The 19015-nt window shown below is 43.0% G+C and overlaps 1 protein-coding gene across 2 annotated transcripts in view; it reads right to left on the bottom strand.

Moving 5' to 3' along the window:
* PDXK (pyridoxal kinase) overlaps positions 1–18807 on the bottom strand; it is a 46530-nt gene extending 27723 nt beyond the window's left edge. The window contains exons 1-2 of one of the 2 annotated variants that reach the window (XM_021406916.1): positions 18613–18807; positions 841–895 (exon numbers count right to left, since the gene is read on the bottom strand). In XM_021406916.1, the coding sequence (XP_021262591.1) occupies positions 841–895; positions 18613–18660 (103 nt within the window). In that variant the 5' untranslated portion in view covers positions 18661–18807. Of the gene's footprint in view, positions 1–840; positions 896–18128; positions 18222–18612 lie in introns of those variants that run through there. The other variant, XM_021406905.1, reaches the window with a different exon arrangement.

Here is a 19015-nt window from a genome sequence, read left to right as displayed (position 1 = left end):
TACTAGTAAACTATTTCAATATTTGTCTCTCTCTTTTTGTCAGAAACCATTTTCGCTCTTTTCTAAGACAATAAAGTCAAGATTTGTTCCTTGATATTTCCTAGTGTACATCTCTCAAACAACTTGCCACAACCATTACAGTAGATGTAACTCTAATGATTCAGAAACAACAACTTGGAGCATTTCTAAGGGTGAAAGCTATTAGTAAATAAATTTCATCTTTGTTTTCAAAAATAGAGTCCTCTAACACTGAGCATGTTAGGAAGTCTGAAAGTATGATTTGAATATATGATATTTTGTTCAAATTGAGGCTTTGAACCCAAATAAAAATATACCTAAATGTATTAACACCACTCTCCCTCCAGAATGCAATTTTAGGATAATTGCTTGCCTTCTGGGTGGGCACACACACAGAAGAAACGAGCCCAGCTCACATGTTTGGGGGTTGGTAATGTGTTTACAAGTGTCATAGGGCCATACTATACAGAAAACAGCAGTGGAGACTCCCTCGTTCACAGGACTGCATGTGTAGATGGCTGTACTCCTGTTATTTCGCAGTCTGAATAGATTTCTGCCTCATAAAAGTAACTCACACTCTGAAGTAGCAGGACAGAACACCCCCATGTCATATCATGTACTAATCCCAAATCCATGGATTTTTGAGGGACTTGAAAATTACAATTACATCCAATATGCCAAAAACAGGAGTGAAACCATAAAACACTGGAAAACATTGGAACTCCTCTCCACTGTTATTTGCTGAGCTGAGACACAAGTTGAATACAGCTCAATCCCTGAGGGACACTGTCTTAAGGTACATGTGAATTTTTTTTTTTTTACCTGTGTGGTTTGAAAACTGGACAGAGTTCACTGTGTCAACTTCAAATCCCAAAACCTGTAAGAAAACACAAAAGTATTCCTTTTACTATTGCAGCTTTGTCAATGTTACCAATACCACAAAACAGAGGGCAGCATTCTTATTTCCTAGTGTATATTTAAAAATCTTTCAGTGCTGTCTTAAAGTCAAAGCTGAGTCAACATACATGCAACATAAATGAACAATGCAGTAATTTGATACGCAAGAGGATACGGAAAAAGACTGACATTGGCACCAACATCAGCAAAACAGCTCTGAATCCTCAGGCAAGAGTTCATCTGGGGATAAGGACAGAGAAGTTGTCCCAATCAGCAGCAGTCGTGGCAGCTCTGAGGAAAGCCTTGGCTAGTTTTCCTTGCTAACAAAAGCAGTCTGAATTTCAAGGTACTAAGGGAATGCAAAATATGGAGGGAGGATGCTGTTTGTATTTCAGAAAGCCAATCTTTCTAAAAGGAGGAAGGAAGAATCCTACAATGGTTCAATGTGATGAGCCACACTTGGATTTCACAAACAGGCTCTTTACAGGTTAGTGCTAAGAGAACAGACAGAAATCTCAGATAATTAATTTGGGGAACAATTAGGCAAAGGAAATAAGCTTTTAAAAAGACAATCTAAAAAAAAAAAAAAAAAGGCACACACCAAACCCATCTACTACCTTACATTACCAGCCAGCCAAATTCTGAAGTAATTTGCTAGTGCAATTAACAAACACATTCCTGTTGCTCAAAAAGAGACAAAAATTATGAAAATAGCGTCAAATCAGGAGAAAACTAATGAGGATTATTAACCTGGCAATATCTGTTTAATAGAGATAGAGAGTACTCCCTACGAAGCCATTTTAAGACATTATCTGCAATGAGACATTCTAATGCAGCAGTGACATAACAGTCTGACATTTCCTATTTGCTTGCACAGCCTACTTGCTCTGAGTAAGAATTCTCCTCAAAAGAAGAGCTGCTATATACGGCTCAATGAGTCATACCGGGAGATAATAGTAGTGATGCAGCGCTGTTTATGATCCATTTTCAGGCAATTTGCTGAGGAGGGGGAGTGAATGGAGGAGGCTTTTGCCAGTCACGTTTTTCACTCTGCAGCACATCTCTCCCTTTTCATCACAAAGGCAACCCCTTCACATGCATTAAAAATCTCTGGGTGGATTGTACCAGACATGAGATTTCCTCAGTGCTTGTTCTTTCTTCCTCACGTAAAGCCATTAAGTAACAAGCCTTTCTTTCAAACCCTGGGCTATTACACAGAGACAGAGGTACGTGCTGCCATGAAGAGTTCCTTCTGCCTACAGGCACCGTATTTCTGCCATGCTACAGCTCAGTTTACACAGGTCTTCACACAGTATGTCCCTTATTTCAATATTTAATCAAGGTTTCTGTTCATTCTTAACTAAACAACTAAGTAATCTTGCATTAACGATAGTCAGAGTGGAGGGTTGACTTGGCCTGATCAAATTAAAAACCAACTCTGCTTCTACACTTCCCCAGTTCCTTGTTTCCTCTTGGTGGATTTATTTTAAGTACAGAGAAATTAACTGAGAGCATGGCAATACCGTTAGGGCCTTAACTCTGATGTCCACACGTGCTCTTCAAAGACATGAATGAGAGAAGTGCCTCTGCAAACGTCATCCCATGCTCAATTCTCCCTGTAAAGAACAGACCTAAAAAATTCTAATTGCCTTCCATCATTTTGGCAATAACTGCCAATTAACCCATTCTCATGCAATATTTACTTTACATATCTCCAGCTACTAAACATCTGGCACTTCAGAACAGACTTATTACGATTTATGGAGGAATTGGAACTAGATGATCTTTAATGTCCCCTCCAACCTAAGCCATTCTATGATTTACTAACCCATAGGTTGGACGGCATATAACTATAAAGGCAGATCCTTACAGTAGTTCTGTGGTGTTCAGTCAGTAGGGAACAAATTCAAGCTGGTAATGGTTTATCGTGGTTCACTGAAGAGTGCAGTTGTCTCTGTGCTTGGCTTGATAAATACAGCAGAAGCCACATATGCCACTTGGCCAGTTCAACCAGTGCGACAAATGCTTTTACTGAGATACTGACAGTTTCAACTCATACCCACTACACAACATGTTCCCACTGTTTCCTGCATTTTTTTGCGTACCAATCTTACATTCACAAACTGACCCAACTCTGGGCCTTAAAACTGTCACTCTTCTGTGTGTGTACTCACGGATATGTTCCTTTCACCTCAGTGTACATACACTGAAGAAAATCACTCCGTGTCCATTTTGGCTATGTCTGAACTAACATCTTCAGACACCATCCGATTATCGTAGGGAGTGAACTTACTAAGAAATGCGCAATAATTCTTCATGTATTGCTTCTCTGTACTAGCTTGTAAGCAGTCCACACCTGCTGTTGCTTCTCATGCCCCCATGTAAGAAGGGTCCTGAGGTGATGGTCCTGCCTCACGTTTCAGAAATCAAAGTACCACAGTACGGCTTGGAGTGGAGGGACCTCAAAGCCCACCCGGCCCCAACCCCTGCCATGGGCAGGGCTGCCCCCTCACCAGCTCAGGCTGCCCAGGGCCCCATCCAACCTGGCCTTGAGCACCTCCAGGGATGGGGCACCACAGCTTCTCTGGGCAGCCTGTGCCAGCACCTCACTGCCCTCTCAGTGAAAAATTTCCCCAACATGTCATCAGAATGTCCTGTTTTCGACTAAAGCTACTCCCCCTTGTCTCATCACTATCTGCCCATGTAAAAAGTTGGTCTCCTTCCTGTTTATAAGCTCCCTTCAAGTACTGTAAGGCCAGAATGAGGTCTCCCCAAAGCCCTCAATCCTCCAGGCTGAACAAGCCCAGCTCCCTCAGCCTGTCTTTGCACGAGAGCTGCTCCAGCCCTCTGATTGTCCTCGTGGTCCTAACCTAGACAACAGCACATACTTTGCAAGTGTGCAGGTTGCAGCTGCCACAGACACACATCCTTATCCCTGTTTTCAAACGATCTGGTCTCTTGCAGGCCCTCCAGGAGCGACCACTTCCGCTTTCCATCCCCTCCTCCTGCTGTCAGTCTGTATAAATATCGTTTGCTCACAGAGCTGCAAATCCTGAGTGAATCTAAACCCAAAGCCTGTTTGGTAAGGATGATAAGTGCACTTCAAGGGAAGAAGACAAATGACTTCATCCCAGACTAAGCACATGTCAAACAGCATTCCCTTAAGACCCTAACTAATGTTGCCTCTATCAGGTCATACAGAAGACTCAGTAGAAAATGGGCAATTCCAACAGTTTTTAAGTATCTTCATCAAAGGAGGCAGAACTGTTATATTTCTAAAAATAAATCACAAAACACCAAAAACAGAGGAGTTCTGTATTTGGAAGGCATGGCTGGCAGATCTCTATGACAGATTTCAGGAAGATATTTGGAAAATTCATTTAAAATACATACACTGGAGTAGAATGCATTAGAAGAAACAGCCGCCACGAAACACATACTCCAGCACTACGCATGAGATCAAATGAGGCTGAGCTCTTCCTCATAACCTTTTGGATTTGCTAACGTTCATGCATTTCGTGGCGAGACAGGAGTTAGAGCTTTGTTTAAATTGTACCTTCTGCCTTCCTTTCCCTGTCGAAAACATTTCAGTCACCTACACACTGAAACATGCTAGTCCTTCACTGCCAAGAACTAGCAACTAAAACAATTAGAAATGAAAGACTACAAATGTACATTCCTTTCAAGAGGTCAAAGTTGTGTCTGCTGTGTGAGGGGGAACTGTCAAAACAAGAACAGAAGGAAAACAACGTTACAGAAAATCAGGCCTTCAACAACAAAGATTTTGAAGCAAACACAGCATCTCAAATTCTGTTTTAATGATTGTTGAACTTTATTTTCTATTTGTATAATCCATATTATGTACTGATGGTCTAAAGACAAATAAAAGCAACCATTTTAAGCTCCTAATCCTATTTGCTATATGATTGTTAATGCCACTAGAGACAGAAGACTGTTAGCTTCCAAGATTAACATTGCCACAGAGTAAAGACTAATCTAAATTCTTATTTAATAATTTTATTTACTCTGAAAAACGCTTTTGAGAAATGCTGAAAGCTGTTGCTGTAGCTGATTCCACATACAATTTGTTTTGCCACATTACCGGGCTTCTCCAGAGAAAAAAATACATATACTCAAAAGTATCACATATTTTATCATGTTTAAAAAGTTCTCTTCTTCCTTTTTTGTATTCAGTTTAAAACAAGCTAAGATTGATTGCATCCCTGGGTACTAAACATTGGAAAAATAGCAAAACAAACTATTCTCACTGCATTCCATGCACATATTGAGAGAACGAGAGCTGTACAGCTGGCTGGGATGCTGTGGAACCGCTGTCCTTGGAGGAAGACTACAAGACCCAAAAGGACAAGCACTGACCAACCCAGTCTGCACACAAAAAGCTTTACCAGTTGTAGAACTTCACCTGAAAACTACACAAAGTAACACCACCTACTTCCCATCCTCAAGCTTTGGCTATAAGGATAAAAACCAGTGGCACAGTAGGTTTACACTATTAACCACGCCGGCTTTGTCAGTAAAGACACTGTGTCCTTTGTTGTTAAATGAGCAACTGACCAATTAAACTTGAATGCTTTAATTAGTACTTAATTTAGGCAATTTTAGAGAATAATGACCTAGTTCTGCTACGTTGAAATTCAATTAAAAATACCTCTCTTTTCTGCAATGTCATCTGTACATATTACCCTCCTTGGCCAATGGGTTTATGCCTCCAGTGGCATCTCACTTTAAGGTTTGAAACTAAAACCACAAAGCAGTACTGCAGCTCATGTGAAAGAAAAATCGAGAACAATAAGCAAAAGGCATAGTAAGAAAGCAAAACTGTGTGAAGGAAAAAAAGAGATTATATAAGATTATGTAAACATGATTCCTCTCGACAAATGTTCACAGGTTGCTGCCTACATTTCATGAAGCAAAATAGAGACTTCCATCTACCGTCTCCAGTTTTCCTCAAGGCACTCGATTTTGGAACATATACACTTTATCATACCAGAACATAGCAAAACCAATTAATCAAAGTGATCCTGTAAACCACAAATCCAGGGAAAATATCTAAGTCGGGGCTGTAAATGAAGCTCAAATTCAAGCAAATGGGAACATCAAGTACCTCATTTCTTTTATGCACAATTGAGAGTTTCACATTCAGATCTGAGCTTGAAACGCGCCACAGGTGAAAATCTCACTACGCAAATTGTTCGTTCACATCTAAAAAGATGAGTTTATTTCCAAGGGCAATGCAATTCAGCAAAAAAAATGGCACTGCCTAAGAAGAAAGGAGAAGATCGTGCTAACTAGGAGAATTCTACGGTTCTATGATTCTATGAATTCTACCAACTAGATTCTGTTAACCAGATTCTCAGAGAGAACCTTCTTAACTTTTGAATGAAGGATTTGACTTGAATGCATCCAGTTCTCCCCATATTAAATGCAGTATTATTACGTAATACGTAACTCCCTTGCACTTCAACTCTTCTGCTTAACAAGATATTCAGTTTATAAGTTAAACTTGCGGAAAAAAACGGTGACTGTTTCAATGAACATTTAAATGATGAACCACCAAAGCAAATATCCCGTCATTTGTGCCAATGGATGGTAACAGACTGAAGAGTTAGATCCAGGCAGTAGTATTGAGAATAGTAAGAAGGTTAACACAGACTAGGCAAGTGAATCAAATACATTCAGACAGGCCTAAAAAGGTAGTTGCTGAATAGTGCAGAATTCCTAATAAAGGATTCAGATGTGTATACTCAGTAATACTACTAATTTATCTTCCTGTGCTGGGCAAGATCACAGAATCACAGAACGGTTTGGGTTGGAAGGGACCTTTAAGATCATCTAGTTCTACATGCAGGTCCATTTTCAAAAGCAGTCACTAATTTCAGCTGCTTTCCAACCTGATGGCTAAAAGACTGGGATGCCTAGGAATGACTCATCAAGTCATGAAACCCAGTTAGGTCACACTGCCTTCACTTCGAAGTGCTGGGGAGGCAACTTCAATGCACGTTAGCAAGCAGTCTGACCCACCATGCTCCACAAAAATCTCTTGCCTGAACTTAGAGCGATTGGCTCTGAAGATAAAACATTCTTGTGGAGAGGCTGAGAAGCAAGGAACCATGGCAGAAGCTGGGACGTGGTTTTAAACTAGTTCTAAAAGAGTACAGTGTGTTCAGACATCTTTGGTATGCATTCCTCCTCCCAGTCCAAACAAACTGCTCGTACTTTTGGAGGGTTTCCCAGCTAGCTGGGCCCCTCATCCAGATAGGCAAGTTGTAAAGCAAAACAAGATCATCACAATGTAACCTCTAAATCATTTTGTATTTCCAAACCATTTCTAACCACTGTGCTGTCTTTTAGAGACGCGGAAGACATCTGGAGGACTTGATCTATCATCATGCTATCTTAAACATACTGCTACTACAGATTTCAGTGACAGAAGCTGCGAAAAATAAATGCTGTTCCAAACACCGAACACTTCCCTCCTTAAAGCATTAGGAGATGAACGGGATGAGTGTTATGCTCATCTGAAACAACATTATCTGCAAACAGTGAATCAGAAATGGCACCGTCGCTTTACCAACCTGTCTGCTTAAGTTGGCATCACTTGACCTCAGATGCGATAAGCCAAGACCCTGTTCTACCCACACCAAGAATATAGCTTGGAACAAGACACTGGTCCCTTCCCTGCCACCAAACAACAGTCTGCAAAATTTACCATGTTCAGACTCAATCACCCTGCACTGTACATCCTCCACCTGTGTGCTGCAACGTCTGTACAGAGCCGTATCATACCTATGGTGTTGTACTTCATTTTTCAGCCACCTGCAAACACCTGCTGCTGCAAAAGCTACATCAAACTCAACAATCTTCTATTTTTCCCACACAAACCAATGGCTTTTAATGAAATCCTTCCACTACATTCAAAACAAAACATAGTGGTTAATTTTCAGTAGTTCCTGGAAGTGCACGACAAGCCCGTTGGCTCTACAGGAAGGGAAAAGAGTCCTCAAATTCAAGAGGCAGATAAACCATCAAAGTAATGGGGTAATGTTTTGCTTTGTATTATTTTATGTGCAGTGGCATTTTAAAGAACAGACGCGAACATTTAAGAGGGAATCCCACATATCAAATGTATATATACAAATCAAATATATACACACATTTTTATTAAGCGTAAGAATGCAAAGTTTATGCCAACACAAACACCTTAACTATGGCTACAGATTTTAATTAACACATATTTAATAAGTGCCTAATTACAGTCTTCTTTGCCTCCACAAGTACAGTCAACATAAGGAAATTCAACAGTAAGGAGAAGTGGCGTAAGGCACTTGAACAAACAGTTTTGGGCCACACAGGAAGCAAATGAAGATGGGTTTATTAACAGAGTGGTCTGCGCTCCACGCAAGTTGAAAGCATCTGCTACAGGTTTTATACCATAAAGACAAAAAAAAAAAAAAACTGGGTTACAGACACTGAGGTAGACAGAATTAATGAAGAACTTTCAAGAAATCTTGTGGTAAGTGCCCAGACTGCTGAGTTAGCAGAGTATGTGTATAAACCACAAACTGAATTAGTCAGTAATAACCGTGTTTGTTTAGAAAACCCCAATGCCACATAAATCAAACCCATTCCACCAATATTTTTTTTAGATATAAAAAAAATATATAAGACCAAGTTTAATTTAAAGTCATTAACAGCATTAATATTAATGCCACAGTTAAAATTACCCTGCCAAACAGGCTCGGTTGGTTGTTTTTCTTCCTGCTAAGCAATGGGTGCATTACTTTCCATTAAGAAAGCCTCAGCATCAGGACACAATGCACTCTAAGGCACCCACTGTCTTACAGGAAGTTCACATATATGTGCAGAAGCTTCTGTACTAGATCAAGCATGCCCAACGCGTTGCCCACAGGCCACATGCAGCCTGGCCCAGCACAACCCACACTGCGGCCACCCCCTGCCCCACACCATGATGGCAGCTGTGCTACAGTGACAGTGGGTCACCATGACTGGTGCAGAATTTTATGAGCACGGTACACAGGCTCTTGTTCATCGCTGCCCAAAAATGCATAGAGCTACTGGTGGTGACTATGATTAAAAAAATATTGTTTTGTAGCTGAGAATTTGCTCTAACAAACAGAGTTCTTGCACTCTTTGTATCAGCTGTATATTCCATGGAGATAAATAGGAGGCATTACTTTTGGTGCAACCTACATATATGCAGCCTAAGACATTCCCTCTTCACTCAATGTGGCCCAGGCAAGTCAAAAGACTGGGCACTCATGTACAAGCTTTTGGACATTTATCTTCTATAGCCATCACTGTCATTCCAGCGAACATCACCTCCTTGAACATAAGTATAGCTTAAAAGACTGAACTTCTGTAATCAAATTCAGAGCAGGAGAAAGAAAGATTTTTCCAGTTGTGGCTTGCATCTCTCACTGTCTGTGTGCCAGCTCTTTCACTTAATTGCTCTCCTTACATTTGCTACAGAATCACAAAACATACATTGTACTGGATAGAGAAAATTAGAACTCAAGGAAAAGGAACCTGGGGAAAAGAAAAGGCAACTAGCGAAGCAGGCACAATGGCTGGCGTGGGCTGATAAACCGAACTAAAATTACTATTGACTAACCCAATCTTCTTTTCTCTCTCTCTGAGCTTACCAAGTAGATAACAAGAACCCCGTAGGTATAACAGAGCTGTATTTTAGTACAGCGTTTGACAAGGCACTGCAAAGACAAATCAGTAAAACACTAGAGATATTTTGCCAAGAGAAAAATACAAAAGCACATAAACTGGCTTAGAAACAGAGGTGCTGGAGGTAATTGCTGATGATTCATTAATGCAGAGCCAGGTACCAAACAGGCCACTTCACATTCTAGAGTTAGAACATTAAATAACAGACAATATAAAAAATGCACAGCAGATGACCTTGAGAAAAGGTTATTTCATAAAGGCAGGCACCAGAAACACAAGAAAGGCTGTAACACAGACAAAAAAAATAGCATTTGGATAGTTCCCGATACTTATTAAAAAAAAAAAAAGACAACTTAAAAAAAACATAGAAAATATGCAATTCAAGACTAAAATTACAAAAGTCAAGAACATAAAAACAAGCTACCCAGTTAGAACCGCTCACCTTTGCAGCAAGAGAAGGATATTATAATCCAAAAGAAGGATAATACTGCCTTAAAGATGCTCCTTCAAATTAGCCTTGGAAGCACAGCAACACTTCAGAGCAAATTCATCAGATCACTTAGCTTTACTTTCCATCCTGACAGATAGGTATGCATTGCTAACTATTCAATGTAAGATACTGAAAAGATGTACAATACATGCCCCTATGAAACTTCCCTCTAGGCCATTTTGTTCACCACTAACAAATTCCACGTTCCATATCATTGGCATTTTTTTCATGGGTTCGTACGAAATATGTAAGCTTAAAGAAGGAGACTGATCAGAAGTCCACAGCAATTCTATATATGGTCATGTGGTTTGCAAGTGTTTTACAGGAGTATCATCAGCCTGTAGCATTGGTTCTTCATAACCTGTAACAACGGCTGCCCCTTCTATACCCATGACGTTTGTCGCTATAGTTAGATTGCCTTGGTCTATTGTATCAGTAAAAGGTGAATGACTGAAACTCTAGAACCTGGCTCAGGGAAGAATTCTCACAGAAGGAGGCCAAGTAATACTATGTCCAGTCCTTCTGGGTCTAATTTCATCTTCATGAGTTTTACAAATTCAAGATCTGAAACATTGCCCAGAGACTTCATTACCTCTTCCAGGAGAACGCCGTTATCCTGGAGGTCACACAATTAGTTCTGAAGGCTCTTCAGGAGCAACAAAGGGCCATATCCTTGGCAAAAAGTACTGTGAGTTGCCTGTTCACATATTCCAAAAAGTTTCATTCAAGGTTACTCAAACAAATAACCTCCTATGCCTTCAAGATGTATGAGCCCATCAATATTACTCTATGCAATACACCAGTTCAGTTTGGGATCAGCCCAACTCAGAGTCAAAGGATTCGTAGCACAGATGCTCAATTAACTTTCCTGTGTGCAGGAGGTCATACTATCCATCTGATGAGGTCAAGTGATGGATCAGCAGGACAGTGATTTATAAGAGCTAACATAATGAAAGACAATGAAATATTAGTCTGTCTCCCTCCTTTATTTTTCCTAGTAAATATAAGAATGAGGTGGTATTTTGAATATCTGACTGCCTTCCTCCCAAGAAATACGTTTTCCGTCCCACATCCTTAGCCCCTCTTTACTTACAGTACATTTTGATACTGACTTCAGATGGAGAAGTTGCAGTTCATCTGTAAGTCACAAGACAAGAAGAAACAGTTTTAAACTTAAAGAGAGTAGATTTAGATTAGGCTAGGAAGAAAATCTCAATGAGGAAGGTGAGGTCGCACAAAGAAGCTGCGGATGCCCCATACCTGGAGGTCTTCAAGGCCAGGTTGGATGGGGATTTGGGAGATATGGCCTAGCAGAAGGCATCCTTCCTGTGGCAGAGGGATGGAACGAGGGGATCTTCAAGGTCTTTTCCAAATCATATCATTCTGTGATTCTACGATCCATGCTTTTGAAGAATAATAAAATCTGCAGGTTCACTGCACATTTCAGATTCATCATTTTCGTGCTACTTCCTTCTACACTTGGATGCAGTTTGACTAAAACATCATACTTGTTACTGCAAATTCTTGCCAACTGGAATCATGCACAGTGTGCTACACAAATAAGTTTACAAAAACTAATTAGGAGAGGCAGACACTGAGGCATGCACTTAATCTCACCTTTATTTTAGTGAATCAGATTGCAGAGGAGGGAGGAAAAATTCAACAACATATTTTTGCCCCGATTTTTATTTTATTTTTAATCCTACTGATTATATTTTGGATGGCTAGTTCTCTAGCTGCCACTCCATTAACAATGCCTGCCAGGCACATTATGTGCTTTCAAGGTGGAGCTATCCTGCAAAAAAGAGATTTGTTTTATCCAGCACGTACGCTACACTTGGCCTTCTTAGGTAGCCTCTGAATGGATCCCACTCTCCTACCACCGCTTTAGATGTTAAACTGTAAGATAACAAATGCCTGTGAGAACGGAAGAAGACAACTTCCTGAAAGAGGCGTCACACTTGTAAAGGTCACAGCCAGGCCACCATGAGGAAAGTATGAAGCTTTTCTAAGAACAGTTAAACATCTCACCAGTTCCTTCAGAACAAGCAGATGTCTTATCTGAGAGTGTGCTTTGAGGACAGAATTTCCTTTGGAGTCGATACCAGGTGCAGGAGCCTGGGGCTTGCTCCCCCTGAGCCATAGTTATGCCAAAAAGAACTGTCTGTGGGGCTGTGCAGTGAACTGGGTTAGAAAACTGACACATGAGAGAAATAACTCGACAAAGAAGAAAGAAAAAAAAAAAAGGTTATTTATAACCTGGATGGCTTTTCAGAGCAGTTAACCACATGGCCTCACAAAACAACTTTCCTTGAAGAATTGACATGGATGGAGAAACAGCACAGGTGGAAGAACCAGCTGGTGTTGGGAAGGAAGGTTGCTGCAAAATACATGGAGACACTATTTTAGAAATATATACATATAATTTCACTAGATTTAGGCCAAACTTCGCTAAATGCATCACTGTAAAGCTCAGACATATAAGTCTGCAAAAATAGTATAAAATTTTGAGAATTTATTCTATGCTTGTTTCTCTTATAGCTTATTTTCTTTTTCTTTCCACTTTCCAGAAGTCGAGGAACTGAATTATCAAAGAGATACAAAAAAAAGCACCGTAAGATTCACAAAGAAAACAGTGTTCATTCCAAACAAATAAGCTAACAAACAAAAGAAAATTTAAGGTGAGCATGAGAGCAAAGACAATGGCTATGTTGAGATTTCCATCCCATATCCCCTTCTGAGAAGTAAAGTACTACTGGTCCCACAGTGGGGAAAAGGGGAACAACTGCAATCAGACTGGAAAGGTTCCACCAATGCATTATCCATCAAGTGAATCCTCCCGATGCACTTCAAGTGTTATGCACATCAGTAACCTTACATGGTTAGAGGCTCCTCGAGAAAAGCTGATCAGTATTTTGGGATGCAAACATAAAACACAAGAGACAAAAATTTACTAAAAAGGAGATTTTAGACAAGTATCAGTAACTTTATATGTCATTAATTTTTCTAGCATGTATCATTCCATTGTATTAGAATCATAGAATCAGTAAGGTTGGAAAAGACCTCTAAGATCATCTAGTCCAACCACCAGTCCAATCCCACCACGCTCACTGCCCATGTCCCTCAGTGCCACATCCACACAGCTCTTGAACAGCTCCAGGGTAAGTGACTCCACCACCACCCTGGGCAGCCTGCACCACTGCCTCGCCACTCTTTCTGACAAGGAATTATTCCTAATATATAATTTGAACCTCCCCTGGCAAAACTTAAAGCAATTCCCTCTCATCCTATCACTGTTATCTAGGAGAAGAGGCTGACCCCCACCTCACTACAGCCTCCTTTCAGGTGGAGGTAGGGAGCAATAAGGTCTCCCCGAGCCTTCTCTTCTCCAGAAGGAACAATCCCAGCTCCCTCAGCTGCTCCCCTTAAGATTTGTGCTTCAGACCCCTCACAGCTCTGTTGCTCTTCTCTGGACACACTGCCGGGCCTCAATGTCTTTCTTGTAGTGAGGAGCCATAATATGAACCTAAAGCCACAATTCTTGCTTCAGATGCATAATTTAGGACAATCTCTGGACATTACAAATACAAATTGCAGTCTTTTCTCTTTGCATTTCCTTTTTGTTTAAGGGTTTGTTTCTTCAGCCTTTAACCTATAACAAATTCAGGGGTTGACCAGTAAGTACATTTCCTATTGTTATTCTGTAAAGGCTTTTGATTGATTCATCCTTCTTCTGACTCATATAATTGATGCTATAGAAGTAGTTTTTGAAAAGCAGAACAAGCAGTCATCTTAAATAAGAGATACTCCTATTCCTACTCTTTCCCTGTGCGATACTTGGCACATATGACTACCTCGTTAAAACAAAAAATTTAAAAAATAAGCCTGAAACTTTTTTTTTTTTGCCATGGCACCAGATAATCATTAGAAATAGGTTCACAATGATTTTGATCTCAGCACATGCAAGCGAATTCTATCCATGTCTGAACAACGCAGTTCAAGACTATCCCTTAAATGCCACAGAAGTTACCATCTATGCTGGCCAAAGTTGTTTTTATCACTTCTTACAATTAAGAAGGAACTAAAAACAAAGACCTACTATCTGTGGAGGAGAATCACTGAGGACCAGTCTAAGCAGCATGAGAGTCATCTGTCCTTATTAATACCCAAACAGACAGCTATTTCCATTCTTCGTAAATAAATAAATAAATAAATAACACTGAACAAATTTCCAAAGGCCTTCTTGTTCTGTACTAGAGGAGCTGTTACAGTAGTGTCATCCAATGCAGGGAAAACTATTTCAGATGCCAGAGTAAAACAACACATGGTATTTCCCCATGCTTTTAGCTCCATCTCCAAGATAAACAGATAGGGAAAAGGAAGACAAGAACTACCTCAAAATAGAGACAACATTATCTCAAATTCTGTGAATGTCAGGGCAGATCAAAAATTAAACAAAAAAATCGCTATCATGTTCCACTAGCACTATCAAACAAAGGGTAAGAAAACAAAGTGTAAAATTTGGCTGTGATAGTTACTTACGCATAAACAAAAATCTACAGTTTTCTGATTTTCTGATGGCTGCCCTACATAAACCTCAAATCTATCTATTGACAGAGATGTTCCTGGTGATGAGGATGAGGTACCTCTGCAGAACAGAAGCATGTGCACCTTGTGTATTCACTCTGTGGTTTGCAGAAGCCTCTCACCCTCTGCTTGCCAGCACTGTGGCTCTGCTTATTGCCACATTTACCCACACTCCTTCCTACCTGGAAGGTCAAGCAGGGAAAGGAAGTCAAAATGATATTTACAATTAACAAACAAGCAGTCCCTCCACAGAAGAAAACACCTATGGTAAATTAATGTCAAATGTTGTGGTGAATATATATACAGTTTTATTTCATGCCATGAAAACTATAACGTCAGGTAGGAGACACATTCTTTGAATAAAACAAGTTACCTAACTGACAATAGCAACTCCCTAACATTCATTTGACCACTCTTCATCTCCTAAATGCTGGACAAACATAAAGCTTTTCCAGATACCAAAGCTACTCAATTTTACACAGTTACACAATTGTGAAGTAACTTAGGACTATTTTAAGAAAAAAATCAGAACCACCTTCAGAAATTTTAAAGGTAAATAAAATCATGCAAGCAAAAACTATTGAATCTTTTGACATGACAGAATTCAAAGCACAGCTGAGAACAATTCACCTCTTTGCAAAGTCACAGAACTATAGAATACCCTGAGTTGGGAGGGAACTACACGGATCACGGAGTCCAACTCCAGACTCCACACAGGATCACTCAAAATTCAAACCCTATGTCTGAGCGTGGTGTCCAAACACTCCTTGAATTCTGGTGCTCGGGGCCGTGCCCACTGCCCTGGGCAGCCTGTTCCATGCCCACCGCCCTCTGGTGCAGACCCTTTCCCTAACCCCCAGCTGCCCCTCCCCTGACACAGCTCCATGCCGTTCCCTCGGGCCCTGTCGCTGTCACAGAGAGCAGAGCTCAGCGCTGCCCCTCCGCTCCCTGTGAGGAGCTGCAGCCGCCGTGAGGCCTCCCCTCTGCTCTGGGCTGAGCACAACGAGAGGCCTCGGCTGCTCTTCACACACCCTGTCCTCCAGACCCTTCTCCATCTTTGCAGCTCTCCTTTGGACAGATAGTTTCTGACGCAATCTGTAAACAGCAGGAGAATCCAAGGCTGGGCTCCTTTTTGGGTGCTGCTGTCCAAATGCAAATTCCTGAACTGTTCATGTCATGATTTCAGCCAATCAGGCAGCACGTGCCCACACCCACATGTACATATCTACATACACTTTCTTGGAAGCTGATAGCTTCCTGATAAGCTCGGAAGGAAGCCTCATTTGGTTCAGAAGACCAAAGGAAAAGAGAATGAGAAATAACATTAATATGCCAAAAGATTTGCAACCCGTCCTCAAGACTGCCACCAGGTCTCCTTATTACAGGACTTCGGTTTATAATTATAATAGGTGTATAACGTATAATAGATTAATATACTTAGGTTTATAATTCCTTTCACTGGTTCAAAAAAAAAAAAAAACCCACAGAAGAAGAAATAAAGAAAATGAAGTTTCAGTTGGTGGCAACTTGCTACTTCAGCTGTTCCACCAATCCCAAGGTGAAAATAACTTCCTAGCAAGCACACCTTTGTTAGAGGCTGCCCGCATGCAAATTTCTAAGTGCAGCCTGAAGAGACAGGAGAGTTGTCTCCCAGTTCGCTTTTTCCTCCATCCCAGAAACTTCTATCTATGTTACACACCGAGGAACAATACACAGTGTAATTCTGACAACGTCCTATGCAGAACCAGCTCTGAGTCCCTTTTTAACTACACTTTCATTGTGTCGTAGACCAGGAGCTAAAGACACTTTCAAGGCCCAACTTGTCAAGTCATACAGAGATTCATATGCCAGAGGAAGTTTGAGTAACAGAACAGTAAAGAGATCCTTCAAACCAAAATTAAAAAGAAAACAACAGTTGAAAACCCTCATGATTTAAGGAACAAGGATTATTGCAAAGCTTTTCGCTATCACAAAAAAAAAAAAAAAAAGCCTGAGGAGTGGGAGCACAATTTAGAAATTATTCATTGGGAAAGGATGGACAGACAGATGGCCTGCAGATCATGACAGCCTTTCAGGCATGGGTCTCCACATTCACAAATTTCTCTACTATATGTTGATTTCCTGTGCACATCACCCCAACCATGTACTAATTTTCAGAAGACATGTTTACATTGTAACTGGCTGCTGCTGCTAAGGGGTTGTAGACGGGTGGCCAGCAGACAAGGGGGGGATGACTGTCCCCCTCTGCTCAGCCCTTGTAAGGCCCCACCTGGAGTACTGTGCCCAGGACTGGGGTCCCCAGCACAAGGAGTGGAGCTGTTGGAGTGGGTCCCCAGGAGAGCATGAAGATGATCAGAGGGCTGGAGCACCTCTCCTGTGAAGACAGGCTGAGGGAGCTGGGCTTGTTCAGCCTGGAGAAGAGAGGGCTCGCTGGAGACCTCACTGGGGCCTTCCAGTACTTGAAGGAAGCTTATAAACAGGAGGGAAATCAACTTTTTACATGGGTAGATAGTGATAGGATGAGGGGGAATTACTTTAACGGGAGATTTAGGTTAGATGTCAGAGGGAAATGCTTTACCTAGAGGGCAGTGAGGTGCTGGCACAGCTGCCCAGAGAAGCTGTGGTGCCCCATCCCTGGAGGCGCTCAAGGCCAGGCTGGATGGGGCTCTGGGCAGCCTGAGCTGGTGGGGGGCAGCCCTGCCCACGGCAGGGGTTGGGGCCAGCGGGGCTTGGAGGTCCCTTCCAACCCAAACCATTCTGTGATTCTGCAATGCATGCCTTGTTGCAGGCCTGGTCTCAAGCACACCATTTATCAGCACAGACTATCTCTGGTGCCTAGTCAATTGAGATTACAGCACCGTTTGTTAAGCACGGATAACCCATGCCACAACACTCTGTTCTGGCAATGAGATTCTTAAACAGCAAGCTTCGTGCACCCCCATCAGTGCAAGGATCTCTTCATGGTAAGGAACCAGATTAGATCGTAAAGACATTTCACAAGAGACGTACCAAAGCTCACCCCGAAGCACACCAACTGCCACCCAGACCTTAGCAGGAAGTCAGCACGCGACAGCCATAAAGGACAAGATTCACTTACACCCACGCAAGCCTCACGCACTCCCTAAAGGCCCTTCTACTCCACCGAGGGGCGAGGCTTTGCCAAACTCCACCACCGCACGACTGCGGGGCTCGCCCTCCTGCCAGCCCAGGTCTGAGCTCGGGACCCCACACCGCCGCTCTGCACGCCGCGCCGGTGCTCCCGAAGCCGCCCGTCAGCAGCCCTCGCCGGACACCTGCGGCAGCCGCCCCCCGCCGGCCCCTCTCCCCCTTCCCGCTGCGAGGAGCTCGACCGTCCCCTGACCTTACCCATCGCCCTCGGCAGGACGAGGCCACCGCGCGGCGGGCCGCGCTCACCTACCTGCAGGGGGAAGGTGGCCGCCTTGTTGCCCACGTAGCCGCGCACGACGTGGCTCTGGATAGAGAGCACCCGACACTCGCGCTCCGGCTCCATAGCTGCAGCCCTGCCGCCCGCCCGCCCTGGGCCGACGCGGCGGCGGCGGCGCCGGGGGTAGCAGAAGCGGCAGCGGGAGGCGGGGCTCGGGCGTCACGAGCTCGCCCGCCCCTCCTGTCAGCCTCCGCGGGGGAGGGAGGCGGGGGGCTGTCGCCGCTTTGAGCCGCGGCCGTCAGGCGATCGGCATGGACACCTAAGGGCTGCCGGTGCGGCCGAGATGGCGGCGCGAGTGGTGGCTGTCAGCGCCGGCCGCCGGGTGAGACCTGACAGCCCCTCCTCCCGTACTGTTGTCACACGCCTCGGCTGCACGCTGGGCCCACAACCCCTTCTCGAGCACCGCACGCTGCCCGTGGCTCTGAACCCCTTGTTCTGGCCACCGTCATTGCCTCACCGTGCAGCACAAGGTGCTTGGTGCCCCGTGAACGCTTCCAGCACCCATAGCTGTGGCAAGCACTGGCCAGCACGCTGGTGTCACCCATTCTGCCCTTCCATACCACACGTCCACCTGCCAGCCACCATTTGCAATCAGCACCTCCACACAGCACAAGATCTGGCGTTCCACCAGCACGCTGCCATGGCAAGGACGGTGCACACGTCATAGAATCATAGAATCACTAAGGCTGGAAAAGACCTCTAAGATCATCTAGTCCAACCGTCAGCCCATCCCCACCATGCCCACTGCCCATGTCCCTGAGTGCCACATCCACACAGCTCTTGAACACCTCCAGGGATAGTGACTCCATCACCTCCCTGGGCAGCCTGTGCCACTGCCTCACCACTCCTTCTGGGAAGAA

Source organism: Numida meleagris, chromosome 1 (genome assembly GCF_002078875.1).
Source record: "Numida meleagris isolate 19003 breed g44 Domestic line chromosome 1, NumMel1.0, whole genome shotgun sequence".
NCBI lineage: Eukaryota > Metazoa > Chordata > Aves > Galliformes > Numididae > Numida > Numida meleagris.
Note: the sequence above shows the minus strand (reverse complement) of the source record. Positions and strands in the feature narration are given on the sequence as shown.